The sequence below is a fragment of the Primulina huaijiensis genome, chromosome 13 (genome assembly GCF_012295235.1).
Source record: "Primulina huaijiensis isolate GDHJ02 chromosome 13, ASM1229523v2, whole genome shotgun sequence".
Classification (NCBI taxonomy): Eukaryota; Viridiplantae; Streptophyta; class Magnoliopsida; order Lamiales; family Gesneriaceae; genus Primulina; species Primulina huaijiensis.
The window spans coordinates 4,564,234-4,587,918 of NC_133318.1; the positions used below are offsets into that span (position 1 = coordinate 4,564,234).

The 23,685-nt window shown below is 34.5% G+C and overlaps 4 protein-coding genes across 6 annotated transcripts; 3 read left to right on the forward strand and 1 right to left on the reverse strand.

Annotated features, from left to right (window-relative positions):
• Nucleotides 1-5,959: 5,959 nt before the first annotated feature.
• LOC140991739 (expansin-A15-like) lies at nucleotides 5,960-7,827 on the forward strand. Its single transcript, XM_073461865.1, has 3 exons — nucleotides 5,960-6,175; nucleotides 6,255-6,567; nucleotides 7,128-7,827. The coding sequence occupies exons 1-3, from the start codon at nucleotides 6,034-6,036 to the stop codon at nucleotides 7,432-7,434; spliced, it is 762 nt and encodes a 253-aa protein (XP_073317966.1). The 5' UTR covers nucleotides 5,960-6,033; the 3' UTR covers nucleotides 7,435-7,827.
• Nucleotides 7,828-9,454: 1,627 nt separating this feature from the next.
• LOC140991553 (chlorophyll a-b binding protein P4, chloroplastic-like) lies at nucleotides 9,455-10,615 on the forward strand. The gene is made up of 3 exons (XM_073461561.1): nucleotides 9,455-9,725; nucleotides 9,789-10,204; nucleotides 10,334-10,615. Exons 1-3 carry the CDS (start codon nucleotides 9,523-9,525, stop codon nucleotides 10,465-10,467), a joined length of 753 nt encoding a protein of 250 aa, XP_073317662.1. The 5' UTR covers nucleotides 9,455-9,522; the 3' UTR covers nucleotides 10,468-10,615.
• On the reverse strand, nucleotides 10,411-14,558 carry LOC140991552 (agamous-like MADS-box protein AGL65). Of its 3 annotated transcripts, none has more exons than XM_073461560.1 (12): nucleotides 14,439-14,558; nucleotides 13,706-13,891; nucleotides 13,150-13,209; nucleotides 13,045-13,063; nucleotides 12,886-12,950; nucleotides 12,764-12,779; nucleotides 12,599-12,660; nucleotides 12,163-12,259; nucleotides 11,936-11,983; nucleotides 11,699-11,823; nucleotides 11,162-11,540; nucleotides 10,411-10,989 (listed from the first exon to the last, which is right to left on the reverse strand). In XM_073461560.1, the coding sequence occupies exons 2-12, from the start codon at nucleotides 13,888-13,890 to the stop codon at nucleotides 10,978-10,980; spliced, it is 1,068 nt and encodes a 355-aa protein (XP_073317661.1). In that variant the 5' UTR covers nucleotide 13,891; nucleotides 14,439-14,558; the 3' UTR covers nucleotides 10,411-10,977. The 3 variants fall into 3 exon arrangements, with proteins under 3 accessions (XP_073317661.1, XP_073317659.1, XP_073317658.1); XM_073461558.1 differs by lacking the exon at nucleotides 14,439-14,558 and adding an exon at nucleotides 14,053-14,423; XM_073461557.1 differs by lacking the exon at nucleotides 14,439-14,558 and adding an exon at nucleotides 13,963-14,061.
• Nucleotides 14,559-21,571: 7,013 nt separating this feature from the next.
• LOC140991143 (uncharacterized) lies at nucleotides 21,572-22,132 on the forward strand. The gene has a single exon (XM_073461103.1). The coding sequence runs from the start codon at nucleotides 21,572-21,574 to the stop codon at nucleotides 22,130-22,132; it is 561 nt and encodes a 186-aa protein (XP_073317204.1).
• Nucleotides 22,133-23,685: the final 1,553 nt, after the last annotated feature.

Below are 23,685 nucleotides of genomic sequence, written 5' to 3' on the forward strand. Positions count from 1 at the left end.
ACAAGCCAACCCCACTTACGTACGGTTCCTACCTCTGATATGCACGTTAGCAGCTTGTTGGGGTGTTTTGTGACTCTCTAAAACATGTAAAAACATCCCTTAACCCTATCCTAATCATGGCAGCCCCCTTTTAACATATTAAACATGTTTTTGAATCAATTAACAAGCTTTCAAATTCATGATGAAGCACAAAAACGAAAATAATAAAAGTGCATCTTGTTTTTCCATACTTTTCATGCATAAAAACATATTATGATGTGATGATGAGTAAAAGGAGAATATGGAGTGCCTTTGCGTTTTAAACGCACGAAAATATTGACGAACCGAAGAACGACGACGAGGAGACGACGGCTTGAATTTTCTTGATGCTTTTCCCCTTGAATTTTTGAACACTTTCTCTTCAAAACATGATGTGTGTGCCGTGTAATTTGGAGTGCAAAGGAAGAGTTTGATTTGTTGTGGCAAAGTGGGGCGTGAGTTTTTTGTAAAATAAAGGGGTAAATTGCACCTTAAATACTAATTAAAAGGCTAATGGTAGCTTAGGCCCACTAACAAGGTTAATTAGGCCCAATAAGTCCATTAGTACTTAATTAAAATATTTAAAATAATTTTGATTAATAAACTTTGTTAATTTATTAGTCGGGTTGCCAAAACGTTCGTATTTTTGTTGAAAAACCAACACCGATAAAATTTACGTCCCGGCGTATAAAATCACCTCAAAACCCCATATTTTTAAAAATAAGAAAAAACATCACACATATTTTAAATAATTAAAAACAATTATCTGATAAAAATGTTTTACGTTTCTCAGCCCTCGGTCTCCGTTCTTCGATCGCAACTCGAATATCCTTTAAAAATACATTTTAATGCAACTATGTAGAAAAATATATTTTAAACATACAAATATGCACAACATAATTAATTAATACAATTAAAATAATTAATTAAAATACAAGAGAATTTAATAATTTTTATGCATGTGGTTCGCGTGGACTTTTAAATTTTCGGGGCGTTACAGTTAAATATTAAATCTTCGCTATGTGCGACAGTTCTATTTTAATCGTCGCTAATAGTCGCAAATTATCTATAAATATCCGATTTCCATTTCATTTTCCTCTACATTACTTTACGACACTTTAAATTTTCACTCTTATACGATTTTGGTTACGATTTAAGTACGTTTTTTTTATTTTCAATTTTGATTAATTTTTTAAATGTTAGTTATCAAAGTTGTATTATAGTTGTTTTTAAAATTTATTAAACTATAAAAGTAAATTTTTTTTATTTTTACTAAAATTTTAGCGACGTGTTTTGAACCGGCGCTAAATGTAGCGACGGTGTTATGACCGTCGCTAAATTTAAACACCGTCGCTTAAAGCGCGTCGGTTAAAATACCGTCGCTTATTTAGCGACGATCTCTTCGTTAATAAACTGTCGCTAGGTAGCGACGATTTGTGATAAAACCGTCGCTAATATTTATATGTTCAAAGATTTTAAAGGTGTACATTGCACGCCGCAGATAGTTGTATTAACGGCGTACATATGCACGCCGTGAATAATAGTATTAACAGCGTGCACATGTACGTCGCGGATAAACTTGAACTTTCAACAACTTGCAATTTATTGCACGCTGCGGAAAGCCATTTTTGTTGTAGTGATAGATATATTTCAGATTAATTATCGATTCTTTGTAAATGTTTATGAACGAGAATGAAAAAAAATGGACGATGAGACTTCAAGTTTTCACCAAGGTTCTTAGCTCGATAACAAAATATCTCTCTTAATCATCAAGCTTTGAATATACAACTTGAAATATTATTATTTCTTATTTATATATTTACTTTTTTTTATATAATCAAATTATTTGTGCTAATAATATAAATTATTGGAAGCTAGAAATGCATGCACGTATGCAGTATGTCAGATGGAATACAATAGTGGTCGGCATTTGTGCAATGCTTGTAATAAATTCATTGGCACTAATTTTTCTCCGCTTCCCAAAGTCCTAATTATCGGCTGAGTGCCTAAAATTTGAAAACGAGTACATATATATAGTTTCGGTTTTTAATGTAGATTTTCGGTTATATTTGGTGTTATATATATGAGTAGGTCTCTTGTGACGGTCCCTACTAGATTTGGCCACGGGTCGGTCTGGTTACCGAATGAGTTTGAGTCTACTTAATCGTTGGATTCCGATCCAGTTCAACAAGCTTTTTTTAAAAAAAATATTTTTAATTTTTTTTGAAAAAAACTTGAAGACATTAGACATATCCGAGCCCCATGAACCTTAAGGTTAAAGTCCTATTGATACAATTTAATCCATGCTTTTTATTTATAATAAATATTAAATACTAATAATATTTTATTATGTCCCTGTTATCATTTTGTATGAAGATTAAATCTTGATACTTCAGGTATTGTTCGTATTATTTTTTCATAAATTCTCTTTTTTATTTGCAAAAAAAAAGAAAGTACAAGGATTTCCACCTGAATCTCAAAACAAAACTAACATTGCTATTGATGAAATTAGCTTTGTGTTTGGAAAAGAAGCTCAGTGTGCGGAATGAGCTTTGGAGGTGCACCATCGAAAGTTGGAGCTTCTGTGCAACCGTATAGAACTATTGAACAACTTCAAATTATGGTGCAAAACCTTTAACAAGGATTAAAAGAAATGAGGTTCTTGTTTTCAAAAAGTATGAGACAACAAAATCAACAAAAACAGGTTAATAAGTAAAAAGTATAAGTATAAAATAAGTTTTGTCTTAAATGGTTTTGAATTATCAAGATGACATTGCTTGTCACGATATGTTTGTAAAATTAGGTTGCTAGTGGTGACATTGTTAGCAATGTTAGGAATAAAGTTGATACCAATAGTGATATCAATATTTGTGGCAAAAAAGTGATGATTTTAAAAACGTTAACAAAGATAACTATCTTAAAATTATATGTTTGTAAACCACAAAATTGTTACAAAAATAGGCTTGATAGAATTAATAACTTTGTATTGTTTATTTACAGTCAAATTGAAGAATGTGAGTCGTGGAGATATCCATACTAATACTAAATGTAAGTTGCTTCATTGATGAGTTGATGGATTAATTGTAGCAGAATGTCGAATTACATCCACATATCCAAACGTAAAAATGCATCAAGTTATTCTTGGCGGATCTTGTTGAAAATTTAGGGTTGATAAGGTTTTTGTGGAGAAGGTAAACATAATTTGATCAAATGATGAAATGAAGTTTCTCGATTACGTAATAAGAAGCACAATTGTATGGTTATCTAAATTTATAGTATTGTGTGATTGATATAGATTCTACTGATTTGTGTAGATTGAAAGTTTAATTATTGTATAATGTACTAGCTAGTTTGCGAGCGATTTCGTATTTGTTTTTGGATCTTTAGAGCTTTTGTTTTGGAATGATGAAAAAGAATGGATTTTATTGACTTTGCGTGCGGATTATACTTAGACAAAAACTTGTGTGAGACGGTCTCACGGGTCGTATTTTGTGAGACGGATCTCTTATTTGGGTCATCCATGAAAAAGTATTACTTTTTATGCTAAAAATATTACTTTTTATTGTGAATATCGGTAGGATTGACCCGTCTCACAGATAAAGATTCGTGAGACTGTCTGACGAGATACCTACTCTTATACTTAAACTTACACTAAATTGTTGTAAAAATTTGAACTTTTGTTTTCGTGAATGAAATTGATTTTTTTTTTTTTTACAAATTTGATTTTAATGACGTACAAACTTATGCGGTTGATAAGAACATCAACAACGCGCTCTTGCATGTTGCGATAAGAACATAAACGACGTGCAATCATACGCTGTTGATGTTCTTATCTACGGCATGTGGCGAATTGTGGATGCTATATCTGTAATGTGTTGTTGATGCTATTATCGACCGTGTGCGGTGCACATTGCTATCGATGGCATGCGGTGCACACTACTGATGCTATTTTTCACAGCGTGTATCATACGGTGTCTATACCTATAACTTTCAACAATTTTTAATTATGCCTCGTGCCATGCGTGTTGCATAAACCCGATTTACGCGTTGCGTAAAGTTTTTTTTGTTGTAGTACTTCTTCCCTTATCTTTACTCTCTGATCGATGCAGGCATATCCGGATCACTACCCAATAACACGTCCCCACATGTCATGCACCCTTCCTTCCCCGTTAAGCTCCAGCTTATTTAACCACACAACTCCCCAGCCCTCGTGGCCAAAAGCAAAGCAAAGTAGTCACTGCAAATCACTCACAAAGAACATACATACACAAAAATCTAAAGCTCGAGTTTGAGTTGAGTTCGAAAGATTCGAACATGTTCACGAAATATTTGAATATTGCTAAAAAATAAGTAATCGAAAAGCTCGAAATTTATTTATTTAATATATAATTATATTATATTAATAAAGTACTAAAGCTCGCGAGCAGCTCACGAACTATCAAATAAAATAATTTAGACTCGAGTTCGACTCGAAAAAAGTTCAAACATGTTCGAATTCAACTCAAATTTGAAAAATTCGGATTACTCGCGAATCGACTCGATTTATTTACACTTTATAGTCCGGACTCTAATTGTCCTTATAATACAATAATATATTACATTCAAATAACGGAAATCATTAAAAAGTACAAAAATATAAAGAATTTAATGCGCCTTGATATGTGAACAAGAACTGCGGGGTCCCTACTCTACTTGTTTCTGTGGCAAAATTTGAACACCAAATAAGAATATGATGCTTTTAATTTCAAAACAGAAAAATCTTATTTTTAATATACAAAATGGAAAATTATTAAATAGACCAGTTTAGCATATTTTTCCAAACATAATCGTTTATGCTACATGTATACACGATCACACTTCTTTTATTTTATTTGAATGTTTTTAACAATAAACGTACATTATGATTTTTTTTAAAAGTTTAATGTATTGTTTAAGATACAGAAACAACATTCAACAATATTGATTATCTCTTCTCTATATCTCTTTGGGGTATTTTGTTTGCAGATGATATCATTTTCTTAAATAAATAGTCGATCAGGGTTATTTTACAAATTTCCCTCTTTTTTTTTATTTGGCTTAAAAATATAGACTTCTTTGTTTTTCTATAAATATTAAGCAAATCATTAAATAAAAAAACAAAATTTATAAATAAATTTCCAAATGATGGCATGTTTTTCAAATTTAATTAATAAAAATATATTAGTAAACTAGAGCTACTCAAATATGGCTCATATAAATTATAAATTTTCACAGCCTTAAATACTTTTGCTCTCTAAAATTCAACATTCAATGAATCATTTTTATATATTTTTACGCTCTTACCTAAGTCTGCTTGCCTTTGAGTCATGGGCACGAAATGGGATGTCTACATGATCAAATTTTTGATCGCAAATTTCTTTAATAAAAAATTAATGCGTTACTCTTTTTATATTTATAAAAAAAAAGAAATATAAATTTAATAATAAAAATTAAATAAAATCTTCATCGTCCACGAGTGTTTGTTGTTTTCACAATCCAATAACATGAAAATGGAAAATAATTTTTTTTTGCATTAACTTAATCAATTTTAGATTTCAGTCTATTAATTTTTCAAGGGTTTCGATGCATTAACTTTTAATTTCTCGCTATTTTGATCTAATCATAGATGTATTACAAATACTTTAACAATTTCCGACGTTACATTAATATTTTTCAATCTCACATGATTAAACTTAAATATAAAACAAAACCAAATCTTAAATAGTTAATAGAATATGATCTAAAATATAATAAAACCAAAAAGTTATTTTTCTGCAAAAATTAATAAAGAGATGTTGATAAATTAATATATACTATGACGTCAGCCCTACCAGACCACCCCTACCCCTGGCCCCACGCCATAGTATCTATATATTCCGATCTTCACCACCTTCATTGATCCATCCCAAAGACTGTAATCATTATCAAGCTTTCTCTCAGTCTCACAGAATTTATATGAAAAGAACATTCAAATAGATTAACTTCAAAAAATTAATCATGTCTTTCTGTGTGAGCCTCTTGATTCTCGCATGTCTGTTTACAAGTTTGTACACGGCCTCGTTTTCGTATGGATACGAAGAAGGATGGACTGAGGCGCGCGCCACTTTCTATGGAGGCGGCGACGCTTCCGGCACCATGGGTATGGTTACATTTACGCTGAAATTACTTAGATTTCACTCTATATTTGTTGATTTGTGGTTGTTTCTCCGGCCATGCAGGCGGGGCTTGTGGGTATGGGAATCTGTACAGTGAAGGGTACGGTACCAACACGGCCGCACTGAGTATGGCGCTGTTCAACTACGGGCAGATTTGCGGTGCTTGTTTCGAGCTGAAGTGTGTGAAGGAGCAGAAATGGTGCTTACAGTCGTCGGTTGTGGTAACCGCCACCAATTTCTGCCCGCCGAACAACGCCTTGCCCAGCAACTCTGGCGGGTGGTGCAACCCACCGAACCACCACTTCGATCTTTCTCAGCCAGTCTTTCAGCAGATTGCGAAATCTGAAGCCGGGGTTGTTCCTATTTCCTACAGAAGGTACATATGAATTAATGCATATGTTCTTGGATTCAGCGGCGGAGCCAGGAATTTGGCGTTAACCAGGCTAGAATTTTAAACGCTAATATCCTTTAATATTTTAAATTGATCTACCCAGATTAATATCAAATTTATCTAAAATTATACAAAAATTTACATACAAATTTTTTAAAAAAAATTTGGACCGCCCGGGTACATGAGGCTGTACCTCCGCCCCTGCTTTGATTAATTAGACATGTCTCAGATTTTATGCTTCCAACATCTGAAAATCAAGAATTTTAAATCTTGACATGCATGGGAAAACTATTCATAAATTTCTTCACTGGTTTAATCAACTGAGTTTATGTAGTTTAAAAGATTCTTTAAACAAAGCTGCGTACTTATATTTTCTCGATTTATTCGACCCTTTGTTAAGTATTGGTTAATGATATGATGTTTTTTTAACTTGGACTAATATGATGCAAAAAAAATTTCTGTCTCTATAGCTGCCATTTATCTATCCTTGGAAATCATTCCAAAGGGAGGGTCGAACTAATCTATTTATTTGATATAATTTGCAGGGTGGCATGCCAAAAAAGGGGAGGCATAAGGTTCACCATAAACGGACATTCTTACTTCAACCTCGTACTGATCACCAACGTCGGAGGTGCCGGTGATGTCCAGTCCGTATCCATGAAAGGTTCGAGGACCAACTGGGAGCCCATGTCGAGGAACTGGGGCCAAAACTGGCAAAGCAACTCCAACATCGACGGCCAGAGCCTCTCTTTCAAGGTCACCACCAGCGATGGCAGCACCGTCGTATGCGACAACGTCATCCCCTCCGGATGGTCCTTCGGCCAGACTTTCACCGGCGGACAATTCACTTAAAAAAAAAATCTATCAATATTTCTAGTTTCTATTAGGCAGTATACGTAGTTGGGGTGTGTCAAAATGGGTAGTGCTGATTTTGGAGTGGCTCTAGCCATTTTTGGTCAAAATGGAAGTGTTCTGTCCAGGTCTTTTTTAGTGCTGCAGGCAGAATCAGTATAGTTTTATAATAATATTAGTTTTATGGTTGCGTTTGTTTGTCTTGGAAATAGCAATTTTGGAGCTCTTTCCATTAAAGCTGTGAAGCTAGTCAGGCCTTGGTTGGCGTGATGTTAGAATTTGGACCGTTGGATGTTGTCTGTTTTCAATTTGTGTAATCAATAAAAGGCCTGATGCTTGTTTCTTTTGTGGTTTTTGCAATTATCACAATCAAGACTGCAATTTATTCGGGTCTATATTTGTCCTTCCAATTTGACAGTTTCAATCTATAATTTTTTAATTTTGTTTCGTAATTTTAGTTTGTTGTTTGCCAAAGATTGATACACGAATAAAACTAACTAATTTGACACAAAAACTCTGGTGAGATGGTCTCACGGATCAATTTCGTAGGTCGAATATCTTATTTGGCTCATCCATGAAAAATATTACTTTTTATTGTTAATATCGATAGGAATGACCCGTCTCACAGATAAAAATTCTTGAGACCGTCTCACAAGAAACTTACTCTTGATTTGATGAATAGCAAAATCACGAATAAAATGTTCTAATATGAGATCGAATTTGCACTTTTTTCTTACTATTATTATTTTTATTACGATTATTATCAAGCTCTGTACGTTTACGTTTTATTTTTGTGAGATGAGTTAATTTGATCCATATTTTTTCATGTATTGGAAATGGTTAGATACCAGTTTTACAAATTTAACCAGAGTTTTTGTGTATAGAATATAGGGGTGAATATTTTTCAAGTACTTTTTTCTCATCGATTTACAAAATTGGCTTTATTATTTCATTTTTGAAAATCTAACATCATCTCATTTCCAATATACCGTTCTTTCCATCTATGTATAGCAAATATATTTAATAATTTCAAAATTTTTATTTAGTTTTTGAAAGCAAACAAAATATTATAATAATGTCTGAAACTTCATGAAAAATATACTTTGAAGAAGTTTTTCGAGAACAATTTTCAAAATTTTAATCCAAAAATATTCAAAATTCAAATCGAACCAAAGCCTTTCCGAGTGTCAATTTAGGCTGCCATGTTGGACTTGGAAGTTGGACCGAATTCAAACTCGGGCCTTGTAGCAAGATCCAAGCCCGTTAAAAGTTCTAAATATTTTATTTTGTATACAAATTCAATTATCAAAATTATTTTGGGCTAGATAGATGATGTCCCAAAATCATTGATGAACATTGTGTCAAACTCTTCGTTGCATTAAGTTGATACGCACTTTCCCAAAACTATTGAGAAGTTGATACGTGTCAACTCCATAAAACGAAGAGTTTGACATGTGTCAATTAAGTGGTTTTAAGACACTATTTATGTGGGTAGGGTCGAACAAATGCAATCAATCATCCATGTAAGCTTTGAACTCGACACATGTCCCTAGCCGATGAGTAGGTCTCTTGTGAGACGGTCTCACGAATCTTTATTTGTGAGACGGGTCAATCCTACCGATATTTACAATAAAAAGTAACACTCCTAACATAAAAAGTAATACTTTTTCATGGATGACCCAGATAAGATATCTATCTCACAAAATACGACCCGTGAGACCGTCTCAAACAAATTTTTATCCTAACCGAATGGTGTAAAAGAGATTCATCTTTAATCCCAGCACCACCAATCCATAGGAAGGGGTCCCTCATGATCTCAAAACACCAACAGCTGCAAAGAAAGAGATACGAGGATTTGCCAAATGGGATAAAGATAAGATCAGGATTTCGTTTGGCTATCCCATCGAATCACACCCGTTCGATCCCAAAAATCTAGCGACCCAATGGTTCAAATCCAATCTTGAACCAGCGCCACAAGTGTATCAGACAGCAAAACCAACCATACAAATTGCGAACACGAAACATTTATTCGTAGCCCACGAAACCATTCAGTACAATTTCTCCGGTTCAAGAATTCACCTTGGAGAAATGGCCACTGTCACCACACAAGCTTCCGTTGCCGGTTTTCGGCCATGTGCTTCGAAAACCCGATTCCTCAATGGATCATCCGGAAAATTGAACCGGGAAGTCTCCGTGAAACCGGCGGTTTCATCCTACAGATCAGTCAAAGTGGAAGCCAAGAAAGGCCAATGGCTGCCGGGGTTGGCTTCTCCCGACTACCTTAACGGCAGGTGTGTAAACGAGTCGAAATTTAAGGCTACTGAGTCTGTTTCTTATGTGTTTTCTTTTCTCAGTCTTCCAGGTGACAATGGATTTGATCCACTAGGACTAGCAGAAGACCCGGAGAACTTGAGGTGGTTTGTCCAGGCTGAGCTTGTGAACAGCCGATGGGCAATGCTCGGTGTTGCAGGCATGCTGTTGCCCGAAGTTTTTTCGTCCATCGGAATCATCAATGTTCCGAAATGGTACGACGCAGGGAAAGCGGATTACTTCGCCTCCTCATCGACCCTCTTCGTTATCGAGTTTATCCTGTTCCACTACGTCGAGATCAGGAGGTGGCAAGACATCAAGAACCCAGGAAGTGTCAACCAAGATCCCATCTTTAAGAACTACTGCTTGCCTCCCAATGAAGTTGGCTATCCTGGAGGCATTTTCAACCCTTTGAACTTCTCTCCCTCTTTGGAAGCTAAGGAGAAAGAGATAGCCAACGGTAAGATGATGTTTACAGTTGTTAAGTATTGATTGTCTCCTATATTCGTGTTTCTAACGTTTCAAATCAGTGACGTTTCGAATCAGTGGCGGAATGAGGATTTTAATGTACTTGTGTATGAATTTGCAGGAAGACTAGCAATGTTGGCATTCTTGGGATTCATTGTGCAGCACAATGTGACTGGGAAAGGGCCATTTGACAACCTGTTGCAGCACCTTTCGGACCCATGGCACAACACCATTATCCAGACATTCTCTAATTGATTTCATTACATTCTGAAGATGAAAATTAAGTATGATGTTTTTCATGTTTATGGAATTGGCAGAGATTTGTGCTGTACTTGCAAACAAAGGGAGCTTCAGTGTACAGAGAATTGTAATGGCAATTATTATTGATATAATGTTTACTAAATCACAGACAATCTTATGTTTTACTGAATCACCGGCAATCTTTAAAGAAAAACGCATCTTTATGTGGAAAATTTAGAATAAGTCATTACAAGAATTTCTTTTGAAATTTTTCTATCCACCCTTGGCTTTGGGTGTGAAGTTCATATAAGATCTCGAATAATAACCAGAAACAGAACCTGTATCAACGCAAAATGTCGAAATAATGATGCCAAGAGTCGTGCACCAATGTCTTATTTATCTGTGAGACAGCAAATATCCTAGTTTGTCTGTGCCAGAACGAGCTGTAGGCGCATGATAATTTAACGGCTGATCTTTATCGTTCTCGACAGTTTTTAGAGCCAAGTTTTTAACCGAATCTTCAGGCTAATTAGGGGGCTGCGAGATACCAATGATTTGCAGCAGTAACATATGAAGGTTAGATAGAAAACATTAAGACAGGACTGCAAGAACTCGCAGCTAATGTAACTTGAGGCATAAACGCATCCAAACCAACCTTAAAATATAATTTTTTCGCACAAAGAAGATTTAAATATTGACAAGGACTTACCTGAAGATAAGAGTTCTCGTTAAGCATAGAAATGGCGCATGAACCAGCAGTAGGAACTAAACTATGCTGCAAACTGTTGTATACGGATCTCGGGAGTTCGAAATTTCCATTTATCTGATAATCCATAACACTAGGAAGAAAATTCGCCTCCCTCCCAGCCTCCAAGACATTAGGAAAACTTAAATTTCCAAATGGATAATATGGAAATTGTTGACTGAGAGGCAGTCTCAACTGAGCCGAGCTGGTATAATCATCGATAGTAATACTATTCTGTGCCTCATTTTTCTGTTGTCTTGAATTCTCAAGATTGTCTTCTTTCACCTCACCAAAGAAACTAGAACAAGAGGGGAAGGACGCATCTTGGGCGCACTCCAAATCTCTGAAGAGAAACGTCAGAAACTATAAATTATACTAGAGAAACAATCAAAAATCAAATCATCCAAGTTTCAACTCAATGAATATATATAATCCTTATCGTTAGATTTGTCAAAACAAACTATATAGTTTATGATATCACATCAGAGGAGAACCACTCACCTACTAGACAAGAAATGGGCTTCATTCGATAGCATCATATGACTCTCACCCTCTGGAAACCATGACTGCGTTTGGCAATGCATTTCACTGGATGTCGTCGTTGAAAAGTGCATCCCATTTAGGAACTATTAATTTTCAAGAGAGTTTATTTTATCCATGATATGTAACATACGAAAAACGGAAAAAGAAAAAAAAAACAGCAAGTAAACACTTTGCACTAGTAGATTGATTCCATACCTGGCTAGTGCAATCAAATGGAACAAGGGGGTACTTCCCAAAATTTTCCTGCTAAGGTAGAATTATATATAGGTTATTTTAGTTTCTTTCCATTGGGTATTGTTCATGCAGAATATCCAAAGAAATCATATACTGATAATCAACATTATGCTTATTTTACAGATTGCTAAAAATAAAATTTCTCAAAATTCATCCATTTTTCTGAACCAAAGAAATAAATGCAGTACCTTTTGCATGCGAATCCTATTGAGAGATTCCATTAGTGAATTCTCCATCTGATTAAGATGTTCAACGTCTTCAATTTTGTCTGGATTAGTCCACCAGCTGAGGACAAATAAAATAGTTCAAATATCTAAAAGGAATTCAGCGACGAGATCAAGATAGTTACCGGGATGAATATAAGACAACAAAGAAAGAAATTCAAGCATTAGATCACAACCACCCAAGATTTTCTGATAGTAGTAGTGAAATAAAGATAGCAAAACGTTTTATTTTTCAGAAGCCTGAGTATCAACAAGGGGAAAAGGATAAGTTTCTAAAAGATTTTGATTGTTTAATCATCATAGTCGTTGAACTAGCACCTTGGCGAAAACTTGAACCTATGTGCTTCTATTCATGGAAAATTCCATTAAAAATCATACTTGATGTGCTAAAAACTTTTACCTTAATCTATTATGTACTTGGGTAAGCTGATCACGCAGCATCCTCACTCGGTTTTGCATTTCCTAGCAGTAGCAGATCACCAGGAGAAGATTTTAAGGATGACCAACAATCAAGTAGGCTCGAATTTTCATAATTACAGACGATCCACGAAAAAATGAGACCTACCTCGATTGACGGTGTACTGCAAAAATTGAAAAAAGAAAATTAAAACAGAATATAAGAAAGTAAGATTGATCAGAAATTACAAAGAAGAGCAAATAAATATAATTGACCAATATGATATCCACCTTGCATCAAGAAACTCTTCTATATCCACATCCTGGTCGAGCTTCTTGAAATTTCTTTTTAATGTCTGTCATTGAATCCAAAGGACCAAAATTCGATTATTTTTTTCAGAAAGAAGAATAAATTAAAGAACACGATTCATATTTAACTTTTGAACTTACTTCGAGACTCTCCAACCTCCTGTTTCAAAGACCAAAAAAGATGGAGGAAAAAAGAATAAGTCGCGATGATGATACAAACAAATCAAGTGTTAGTATTACTGTTACCTTTTAGCTCTTTCTTTCGTTGTAAGTTGAGCATATTTTGCAATCATCTCATCAATGTTGCTGAAACCGGAAACAATAAGTATAGCGAGTATTTAGCACCAAATCGTCCATGTGAAAAGTTTTACTTAAACAAGAATAACCAAGGGCTTGCATTTTAATTTCTATTTCATGAAATTACTGGTTTCTTATGAAACCTTAGTCTTCAGTTATTGTCTACCTTACAGACTCTAGTAAGACACACACATTCAATAATTTCCGCAATTAATGTATGGTATTCTCTTTCGTCATACGAGCATTGTGCAGCGCCAGCCAGCAGAAAAGTTCATCTCAAACTAATAAAGTTTTCAATTTTACTGAAAATCATAGTTCTATCTTTGAATAAACTAAATTTCTTGGCAAGACAGGGGATATCAGGATACAGATACACGTACCACTAGCCTAACATAACAGCATTTCCAATTCCAACAACCAAAAAATGCAAGAATAAAAAAAAAAATAATGACTCAATCACATGGCACAATACAAATACAAACTAAACTAAATGCTCAAAATCTACCTGCGTGGTCCTCGAAAAATCGAAGGCTTTCCTGTAGGAGAAAACATAAGAAGGATAATATCAATGTCGCACAACACTGAAATTTCCTGAGCCTTTTTCAATATCCCAGCTCTCCGTTTGCCATAGGTAACTTGCCGGCTGCTCAGGTTCTCCAATCTCTGTATCTTCAACTTAACTCTTCCCATCCTACAAAACAATAAAACATAGGCATGTATTGGCGATCCCATTCCTTCAAAGACATGAAGAGTAAGAGAGACAAATTTATAGGAAAAGATCCAATCTTTTCTCCCATTTCTCTTCATCAATTCATCGAGATTAAACAGAAACAAAAAGAAGATAAAAACAACCTTGGAAAAAGTCCAAATTGGAACACAGGATTCCTATGTGGTCCCACAAAGGAGGGATCAAAATATGAAGAAACAACCTGGGAAAAAAAAATGAAAAATACCGCCAAGGGCCAGAACAAGAAAAGTTTTAGGCTAACCCACCGGAGTATTTCGATAAAAAACCAAAACCCATTTGCATGGTGGCATTAAAATCTATAACTACACAACACCAAAAGAAATGCAAAAGGCAAATGCCCTAAAAGTGGGATACCCACAAGAGGAAATCATCTTGCAAAGATACAAAAGGAAAAAACAAAAAAATAAAAAAAGGAGATAAACGAAAAGGGAATCGTTATAGTAAGGGTTGGTAAAAATAAGGGGGGAAGAGAGGAGACAAGAGGTGGTACTATGATTTCGGCAGGTAAAACTCGCGGGAGAATCGAACCACGTTGTCACTGTACAGAGAAGGTGACGAACTAGTTTACACGTGTAGGGAATACAAGAGCTTATGGTGTTTGTTAAAGTGATGATGCCCGGTTGCTGAGATATAACCAAAGATGTAAGATATATGTGTACGTGGTTTGTTTAACATTAGAGTGTAGAAATAATAAAATTGTATGTATCATAATATAATGATATGTGTCGATATTATTAATACATATTCACAATATACAGCAAAATATATTATTTATCATACACACAAATTTTAATATCCAAAATAAGACTAATTAAATTATGTATAAGCATAAATACTTGTATAACGCATCATGACAAAATAATCATTAGAAAACTTGTAAATCGTTTACAAAAACCAATACTACTAGCACGTATAAAACTATATTTCTCGACAACCCAAGAAAATAAATTGCATATAAAATAACCCAATAAAATCACAGATGTGAATGTTATGTTGCATAAAAAAAACCCAGAGAACTCTTCAAGCAACACTCCACACGAGTGTTTTTCTTCGAGTTTTTTCAATACGGATCAACTACACAACAAAGCGATGAATTTATCACCAAAATTTTTCTGCTCAAAATCGCACAGCACTTCGTTTTTTTATCTGCGAAAACACCCATTGCGGCCGTCTTAGCTCTCTATATTTATATCATTTATTTGAACTAGAGTCTATTTCATAAAAGAGTCCTACAATATATGAAGCAAGAGTTTCATTAGGAATAATACTCTTTTAATCAAGGCTGAAATATCTAGGGATAAATACAAATTAAAAAACAAATCTTGTTAGTCCAGGAATGCAAAACTCGATATATATTAATAAAAAATACACACTCATTGAATGTGTTATTATTATTTTTAATTTGATCAAATAATATTAAACAATTAACACGAAATTATTTTCAATCTAGAAGAGTTGTTCGACTTAAAAGGAAAGTTTTATTTAATTTTTTTCTATGTAAAATATGAAGTGAGTTGATGAGGCTTTTAGTAGGGTAAGAAATGTAATTATAGAATTAAATATTTTGGTGTCCTCTAGTTACTCTAAGAATCTCACACTTAATAATATAGTATAGATATATATAATATGTCTATATAAAACCGAAATATTAATTAAGGAAAAATATATTTCTTTCAATATGGATAATATAATCTGAAATATATGAATAATATATTGTTGAATTTGAGTTAAATGCGAAATGGGAAAAAAACGTGAGAAATTATATTTAAAAATTGAAACTAAATAATTAAAACAAAATGGCAAAAGGAAAACATAGAGCTTAGAACTCTAGTTTCGTACAAGGCAAAAACTTGTGTGAGACGGTCTCACGGGTTGTATTTGTGAGACGGATATCTTATTTGGGTCATTCATGAAAAAGTATTACTTTTTATGCTAAGAGTATTACTTTTTATTGTGAATATGGGTAGGGTTGACCCGTCTCACAGATTACGATCCGTGAGACGGTCTCACATGAGACCCACTCTTCGTACAATAAATGGACTATTTTTTTTTAAACAAGGAATTCAAAGAATGGTTCTGAAGACATCTCCCATGCAGCTTCTATAGATTGAATTTTCCAGACATCTCATCGAACCGTTCGTCCTCGGCAACCCGGCCAACTCTCTTCTGCCCATCGGAATCATCCGAATCACTGTCGTTTCCCGTAATAATATACCTGCTCGCAATAATTGCTGGAGCTGTCTCCACTGATCCATTTTCTTCTTCTTGCTATCATAATCACTCTTCTCTTTTTGTCAATCACCCTAAAATCCCAGCATAATAGCATTAGCGTATGGCAAAAAACACATACGGATTTCAAATCCATGTAAAAGAACTTCAGGAAGCTTCGTATCAAATTTTCTAAGATGCAAAGCTTGGAACAAGTCATCAGCCATGCTAACTGAAATGCAAGGGTCAGAAAAATCAGTTGGATATAAGACTGGTCTGAGCTTTAATAGCCAAAATGAACCTTCAACTAGTGGTACTATGCCAAAACTGATTCTGGTATTTCTCAAAAATTTTGAACAGAAGTAGTTAAAAGAGCGTGTTACAATCAGAACAGATCAATGATTAATAAGAATTATTCGAAAATACTTTACGAGATCTGAAAAGACAAGAAAAGTGTGGTTTCATATTTTAGAACATTTGGGTGTAGATGCTTCATTCACAATAATGGTAAGAATCACTTAACTACCTTCGATGTTAAATCAGATGAAAGATTATTATTAGAATATTCATCAGTTAGTAAAGCATATAGGATATTCAATAAACGTACTCTCAATGTTGAAGAATCTATACATGTTGTATTTGATGAAACTGTGCTAACTGATCCAGTTGAGCTGACTAATCGCTTAACATATATAAGTTTAGAGGTTGACAGTGAAGATGAAAATCATGTTGTTAAAAACTTCCTTCAAACATCAGAGCCAGAACTGGTAGAACAACCAACTGGACAAGATATAATTTCTGATGATCAGTTTGTTGAGCATCAAGATCACATTCAAACACAAACTGACAATATTCCAACTGAAGCAGAAGAAACTGGTCGGTTACAAATTGAACCAGAAATGAAAAGATGTCTCACAGATCCAAACTACAGATAGAGGAGAAATCTTCATCAAAACTTTGTATTAAGTAACCCATCTGATCTGGTAAAAACCAGAAATCAGATGTTGAACTTATTTATATATATTCTGCTTTTATATCGCAACTGGAACGAAAGAAAACTGAAAAAGCTCTAGCTGATCCCAGTTGGGTAATTGCTATGCTAGAAGAGCTTAATCAATTTACACATAACAATCTCTGGACGTTAGTTCCAAGACCCTCTTAAAAATCTGTCATATTTACCAAGTGGGTATACAGGAACAAACTGAACGAAGATAGTTCAGTTGTGCGCAACAAAACAAGACTGGTCGCACAAGGCTACAAACAGGAAGAAAGAATAGATTACCACGAGACATATGCTCCAGTTGCTAGACTGGAAGCAATCAAGATATTTCTAGCCTACGCATCTTTCAAAAACTTCAAAGTATATCAGATGAATGTGAAAAGCGCATTTCTGAACGGTCATTTACAAGAATAAGTGTATGTAGAACAGCCTCCAGATTTTGTACATCACCTACTCCCCGATCAGATTTATAATCTTAATAAAGCTTTATATGGTTTAAAATAATCACCTAGATCTTGGTATGAGACTTTATCAAAGTTTTTAATCTATCATGATTTCACAGTGAGACCAGTTGATAAAACTTTGTTCAAATTTACAACGAAAGATCATTCATTATTTGTTCAAATTTATGTTGATTTTATAATTTTTGGGTTAGTTTATGGGATAAGTTTGCCATGCATTTTGGGTTAGTTTATGCGATAAGTTTGCTAAGCTAATGCATGATAAGTTCGAGATGAGCATGATGAGTGAACTGACATTCTTTATAGGTCTGCAAGTGAAACAACTGGAAACTGGTATTTATATCACTCATAACAAATGCACAAAGAAACTGCTAAAGAAATTTGACATGAAACATGTTCAGCTGCATCCACTTCCACGATTTCATCAATTAAATTAGATAAAGATGAAGGGAGAATATCAGTTGAGATGACACTCTATAGAGGTCTAATAGTTTCTTTATTATACCTAACTGTTAGATGTGCTGATATTATGTTTACTGTCTGTTTATGTGCTAGATTTTAGGCTAATCCTAAACAATCGCATTTCTTAGCTGCTAAACGCATATTGAAATATCTAAAACGCACACAAAATGTTGGCTTATGGTATGCTAAGGATTTATCTTTAAATTTAGTAAGATATTCAGATGCAGATTATGCAGGACATAAGCTTGATTGTAAAAGTACAAGTGGATCATGTCAGTTTCTGGGACACAGACAGATTTCATGGTTCAGCAAGAAGCAAACATCCATAGTCACTTCCATAACTGAAGCTGAAAATTTAGCTGCTGGAAGTTGTTTGCTCAACTGCTCTGAATCCAGCAACAACTGAAAGATTATGGAGTAATAGCTGAAGAGTCACCAATCTTTTGTGACAAAACCAGCTCCATTGCGATTACATATAATCCAGTTCTTCATTCCAGAACCAAGCACATTGATGTCAGACATCACTTCATCAGAGATCATACTCTCAAGAAGGACAATAGGCTGGAATATATTTCAACTGAACAACAAGCAGCGGATATCTTCACTAAGCCACTACCCGAGACTAAGTTTTCTTATTTCAAAAATATTTTAGGGCTTATTGATTTATCTTGTTGATTTATTTTTGGGGAACATAAAATTTCAGGAAGTCAACTGATAAGACTAATATCAGTTATTTATGAACTGAACTGAATCAGTTACAGACTAGTCAATCACTAATTAAGTCAACTGATCTTATAACATAATTTGATTACGTGAATAATCGTGGCTGTCGATGTAAATTTTTGAATTTCGAACGTTTTATTTCTTTTTTTTTTTTTTGTATAATTGCTTGGATTCAATTTTAAAAATACTGGCAACAACTGGTTACCGTAGTTTAAAAATACTGGCAACAACTAGCACCATTCGAGGTGAAATACGAATAATATATGACTTATTAATTATTTAGGAAAAATTTATCCATTTGATTCTTTTAAACCACCAAATAACATCAATTAATCCTTATTCACCTAATTTGAACTTATCACGTCCACAAGCACCGTTGTTGACCCCATTCGACTTCATTTCAAAATCCACATCAACTACATAATGAATAACACATAAACTATTTGATATTCTCAAGGGAGTAAGCATTTATGAAAAAATTCAGAGGGAATAATCTGAAAAAAGAGTGTGCAAAAAGTCAATCTTAGACTTATTCCCTTGCTTTGCATTCCTATCCTTTATTTGTAGAAAAACCTACTGACCAAGTAAAATTTATTCAATATACTAGTGAAGAATGGTTGCGAGAGTTAAGACTATGAATACTTGAGAGACACTGTCAATAAGTATGGATATGATTATTTACACATACACATTTCATGAAATAGAATTACATTTTGGGACACTTTTCTTGAATATCTATTGAACAAAATGTTCACCCAAAAAGTTCTTTCGATATGTGCGAGTAGATGTTTATTTTGCAAGATTGTGGTTTTAAACTTGAGTTGAGGAGTCTGTGAATCTGTGAAGTGAGCAAGTTTCTTGAATTTATCTTAGTATATGGTCAGTTAGATGAGACTGACAAATCACACACAAATGAGCTTATGAGTTTGTTGTGGCACACACTTGATTTGAAAAACTTGGATATTTTATCTCTGAGGCTAGTCATGATTAAACTATTCCAAAACTTGAGTTTGTTTATTCATATTCTCTACGTTGTTTCTAAGTTACTCTTTTTTTTTTTCTTTCTTTTAGGTTTGTTTAGGATTAGCACAATTTAATTTAATTTAATTTTTTTTTTTTTGCAGAATTGTGTGTTTCATATTTGTTTTTGTGTCGTGTAGGAATCTAGGTTACATGAAATTTTTAGGTACAAAAAGAGGTGAAATTGAACAAGAATGGAATGAAGAGCATGCAACGAAGGAATTAAATTCGAGAGCACCTGACGCAGTGAAAAGATGAAAATTCGAGAGACAGAAACCTTAGTACCTATTTATTGGCGCCTAAGCGCCCATGCATCAAGAGGACATGCGCTTCAACACTAAAGCCTTATAGAAATTAATTTTCGGAATTTTTAATTAGGCGCCTACGTGCCTGTTAGAGGCACCTCAGCACTTGAAGACGTTCATGACAAGGAGACTATATACTTTCATGTTTAAAAGAGGAACCCTAGCCATTTTAGAAGAACTTCGGGGCAGATTATCGAGAGTAACAGATGGAGGACGATTGAGATACGTGAGACAGAGATTGAAGAGCGAGAAAAAATTGATACGAAGACGTACAAAGATATATCCAGGGACATGGAAGTATCATCTACCTTCGTTTTTATTTATCTCTTGATCTTTGAACGATGTTCAAAAACATGCTTTGTTTTTATTTTTATTCTGTTATGAACTAACTTCGTTGTCTAGAAGAAAAAAGTAGCTTGACTTGAAACTATGTTTTTGATATTTTGACTAATATATCTAAGTGCTTGGTTCAGTTTATTTGTGCTTTTCTGAATTGATCTCATTTAATTAACTGATCATTAATTGTACCATTATATTTGTTTGAAATCTGGCATTCGAGAGAGGAAATTTAAATAGGACGTAGAAAAATACATCATTGATATTTATATAGTTCAAAAAGCATATAATCTTATTGAAGCCATTACAAGAATTATTGTGGTGTTTATGTTATTTGATATATGATTTTTAATAGGAATATTAGAATGGATATTAGATAATAAATTTATGCTTTCTAATTGGGAATGAGAATTGGAAAGATTGTAAATTTTTGACTTATAAACTAGAAGTATTTAAGACATAGACATTGATAGAAATTAAACATAGTGGATATTCATAAATACTTCTAGTTTATAAGTCAAAACATTGATAGAAATTAAACATAGTGGATAGTCAAGTTAAATCTAACCTCTAGAATTTAACTCTCATTGATTTTCCTCATTATTAATATTGTAATCATTCATTCAATTGTTGCAATTTTAGTTTATGTTATAAATCTCATATTTGATTTTTAAAATAATAATTAAGATTATTTTAATTATAATACTTAGTTTAATATAAAATCGTTCATTATTTGTGAGATGATATATGTACTCTATCATATACTAAAACTTGACAACATACATTGCAGTAAGAAATCTCTCACCAGCTATGTAAAAGAAAGTTTAGAAATAATATGTGTCAACATGAGCTGTCATACAAGTTAGTTTAGAATTTTCTAGTACTTATAGAAAGTATATCATTGTAAATCCCTAAATTAAAGTATCACCCAAAATTATAGCCTTAGATTATATATACCTTAGAACAAGCCGTCCGTGTATATATATTATGGTACTCTGCCACTGAAAAGAGTGAAGAATAAAATCTCTTTTTGACATGGTATCAGAGCAAGTCCCTAGGATCGTTGCTCCCTCCACCCACTGATCCAAACTTCTAACATACAGAAACCATGGCAGACTGTAGTCTCGAGGACTGGACGACTAAAATAACAGAGGCCCTGAACAAAGTTCAAATCTCACCTCAAACCCCATCTGATTCCTCCAATGCTCCAATTGGCATTAAGTTGGATGGTTCCAACTATGCCTTGTGGTCTCAAGTCGTTGAGATGTATATCTCAGGAAAAGACAAACTGGGATATATCACCGATGACTCGGTACAACCGCTCGAAACTGACCCATCGTTCCGGAAATGGAGAACAGAAAATGCCATTGTCAAAGGATGGTTGATCAACTCGATGGACCCTTTGTTGATCGGTAATTTTATTCTATTCCCAACTGCTAAACATGTATGTGACTCAATTGCTATAACTTTCTTTGATGGCACTGATACGTCTCAAGTATATGACCTTCGACGACGTGTAACTCGCATGAAGCAGGCGGGTGGCTCCATTGAAAAATATTACAATGATCTTCAAGGTTTATGGAGCGAATTTGACTTTCGTCGTCTTAATCCAATGAAATGTCCAGGAGATATTCAGAAGTATAATTCCATCTTACAGGAAGATATATAGAGTCTATGTCTTCCTTGATGTCTTAGATGATCGACTAGATAAGACTCGAAGTGATGTTATTCAATTACAACCATTCCCTACAGTTAAGCAGGCATATGCTCATGTCCGATGTGAAGACATTAGGCAAGTAGTCATGACATCAGGTAGTGACATTGCTCCCGGTGCGGTCATGGCATCAAAAGGATTCAAACCCAGAAAATAAAAATCAAAACCCCAATTTGGAGGTCTGAAATGCACTCACTGTGGGAACCCAAAACATACCCGTGAAACGTGCTTTAAGTTACATGGGTACCCTGAGTGGTGGGGTGAGTTCCAAGCTCGAAAAAAATGCGAGGGGACTGATACAAATGAAGACACGGGAAGGACAACAATTGCAAGTGCAGACTCTCAATCCTCTCTCACGACTCAACCAGAATCAACAAATCTGTTTACCATTCTCGATGATCAAGGTAACTACGGACAATCGTTGTTCACATGTCATGATCACAACGAAAGCAAGTGGATTATAGACTCTGGGGCTACTGATCACATGACTTTTGATTCCCATGATTTCTCGCATAGCACTCAACAAAGGAGAACTTGTATTGCAAATACCAATCGAGTTCAATACCTAGTCACAGGAGCTGGAACAATGGCCCTATCCTCATCCATTTCCCTGAATCATACCTTATTTGTTCCATCTTTATCAATTAAATTGCTCTCTGTCAGTAAAGTTAAAACTGATCTCAATTGTGTTGTGTTAATGTATCCCAATTTCTGTCTTCTTCAGGATATTCTCACCAAGGAGATCATTGGGCGTGGTACTAAGAAAGGGGGACTCTACTACATGGATGACTTTAGTTCAGGGAATGCACATCACACTCGGCACACCAGTGATAAAGAACAACAAATTTAGTTTCTACATAAACGCTTGGGACATCCGTCTTTTGAATACTTTCAGCATCTCTTTCCAACCCTATTTTCTACATTACAACCATCATCTTTTAAATGTGAAACATGTATTGTAGCCAAAAGCCATAGAGTTCCGTACCCAGTAAGCCACACCAAAAGAGACATGCCTTTTTCTTTAATTCACTCGGATGTATGGGGACCCTCTCATGTTATTATTCCATCTGGAAATAAATGGTTTGTTACGTTCATTGATGATTGTACTCGAATGACATGGTTGTATCTACTTCAACGGAAAGAAGATGTATTTGGTGTGTTTCAATCATTTCATGTAATGATTCAAACACAATTTTCAGCGAAAATTCAGACCCTACGTACCAACAACGGCGGTGAATATGTCAATACAAAATTCAAGACTTACTTTCAGCACCACGGTCTCGTTCATGAAACTTCGTGTTCCCATACTCCTCAACAAAACGGCATCGCTGAGAGAAAAAATAGACATATATTAGAAACAACACGAGCTTTATTGATTTGAGCACATGAGCCCTCTCTGCATTGGGGTGATGCAGTTACAACAGCCGTATATTTACTTAATAGAATGCCTTCCAAAATCCTACAATTTCAGACCCCTCTACAGGCTCTCTCGAGCCATACGTCTCTAC

What these genes read in the sequence shown, in the direction of transcription:
- LOC140991739 (XM_073461865.1), top strand. Translation starts at nt 6,034, where the DNA reads ATGTCTTTCTGTGTGAGCCTCTTGATTCTCGCATGTCTGTTTACAAGT. An exon ending in CGACGCTTCCGGCACCATGG is followed by an intron (nt 6,176 to 6,254) that starts GTATGGTTACAT and finishes CCGGCCATGCAG; the next exon opens with GCGGGGCTTGTGGGTATGGG. An exon ending in GTTCCTATTTCCTACAGAAG is followed by an intron (nt 6,568 to 7,127) that starts GTACATATGAAT and finishes TATAATTTGCAG; the next exon opens with GGTGGCATGCCAAAAAAGGG.
- LOC140991553 (XM_073461561.1), top strand. Translation starts at nt 9,523, where the DNA reads ATGGCCACTGTCACCACACAAGCTTCCGTTGCCGGTTTTCGGCCATGT. An exon ending in CCCGACTACCTTAACGGCAG is followed by an intron (nt 9,726 to 9,788) that starts GTGTGTAAACGA and finishes TTCTTTTCTCAG; the next exon opens with TCTTCCAGGTGACAATGGAT. An exon ending in GGAGAAAGAGATAGCCAACG is followed by an intron (nt 10,205 to 10,333) that starts GTAAGATGATGT and finishes ATGAATTTGCAG; the next exon opens with GAAGACTAGCAATGTTGGCA.
- LOC140991552 (XM_073461557.1), bottom strand. Translation starts at nt 13,997, where the DNA reads ATGGGAGAAAAGATTGGATCTTTTCCTATAAATTT. An exon ending in CAAGTACATAATAGATTAAG is followed by an intron (nt 12,260 to 12,598) that starts GTAAAAGTTTTT and finishes ATTTGTCCTCAG; the next exon opens with CTGGTGGACTAATCCAGACA. An exon ending in GCCCATTTCTTGTCTAGTAG is followed by an intron (nt 11,541 to 11,698) that starts GTGAGTGGTTCT and finishes GTTTCTCTTCAG; the next exon opens with AGATTTGGAGTGCGCCCAAG.
- LOC140991143 (XM_073461103.1), top strand. Translation starts at nt 21,572, where the DNA reads ATGGCAGACTGTAGTCTCGAGGACTGGACGACTAAAATAACAGAGGCC.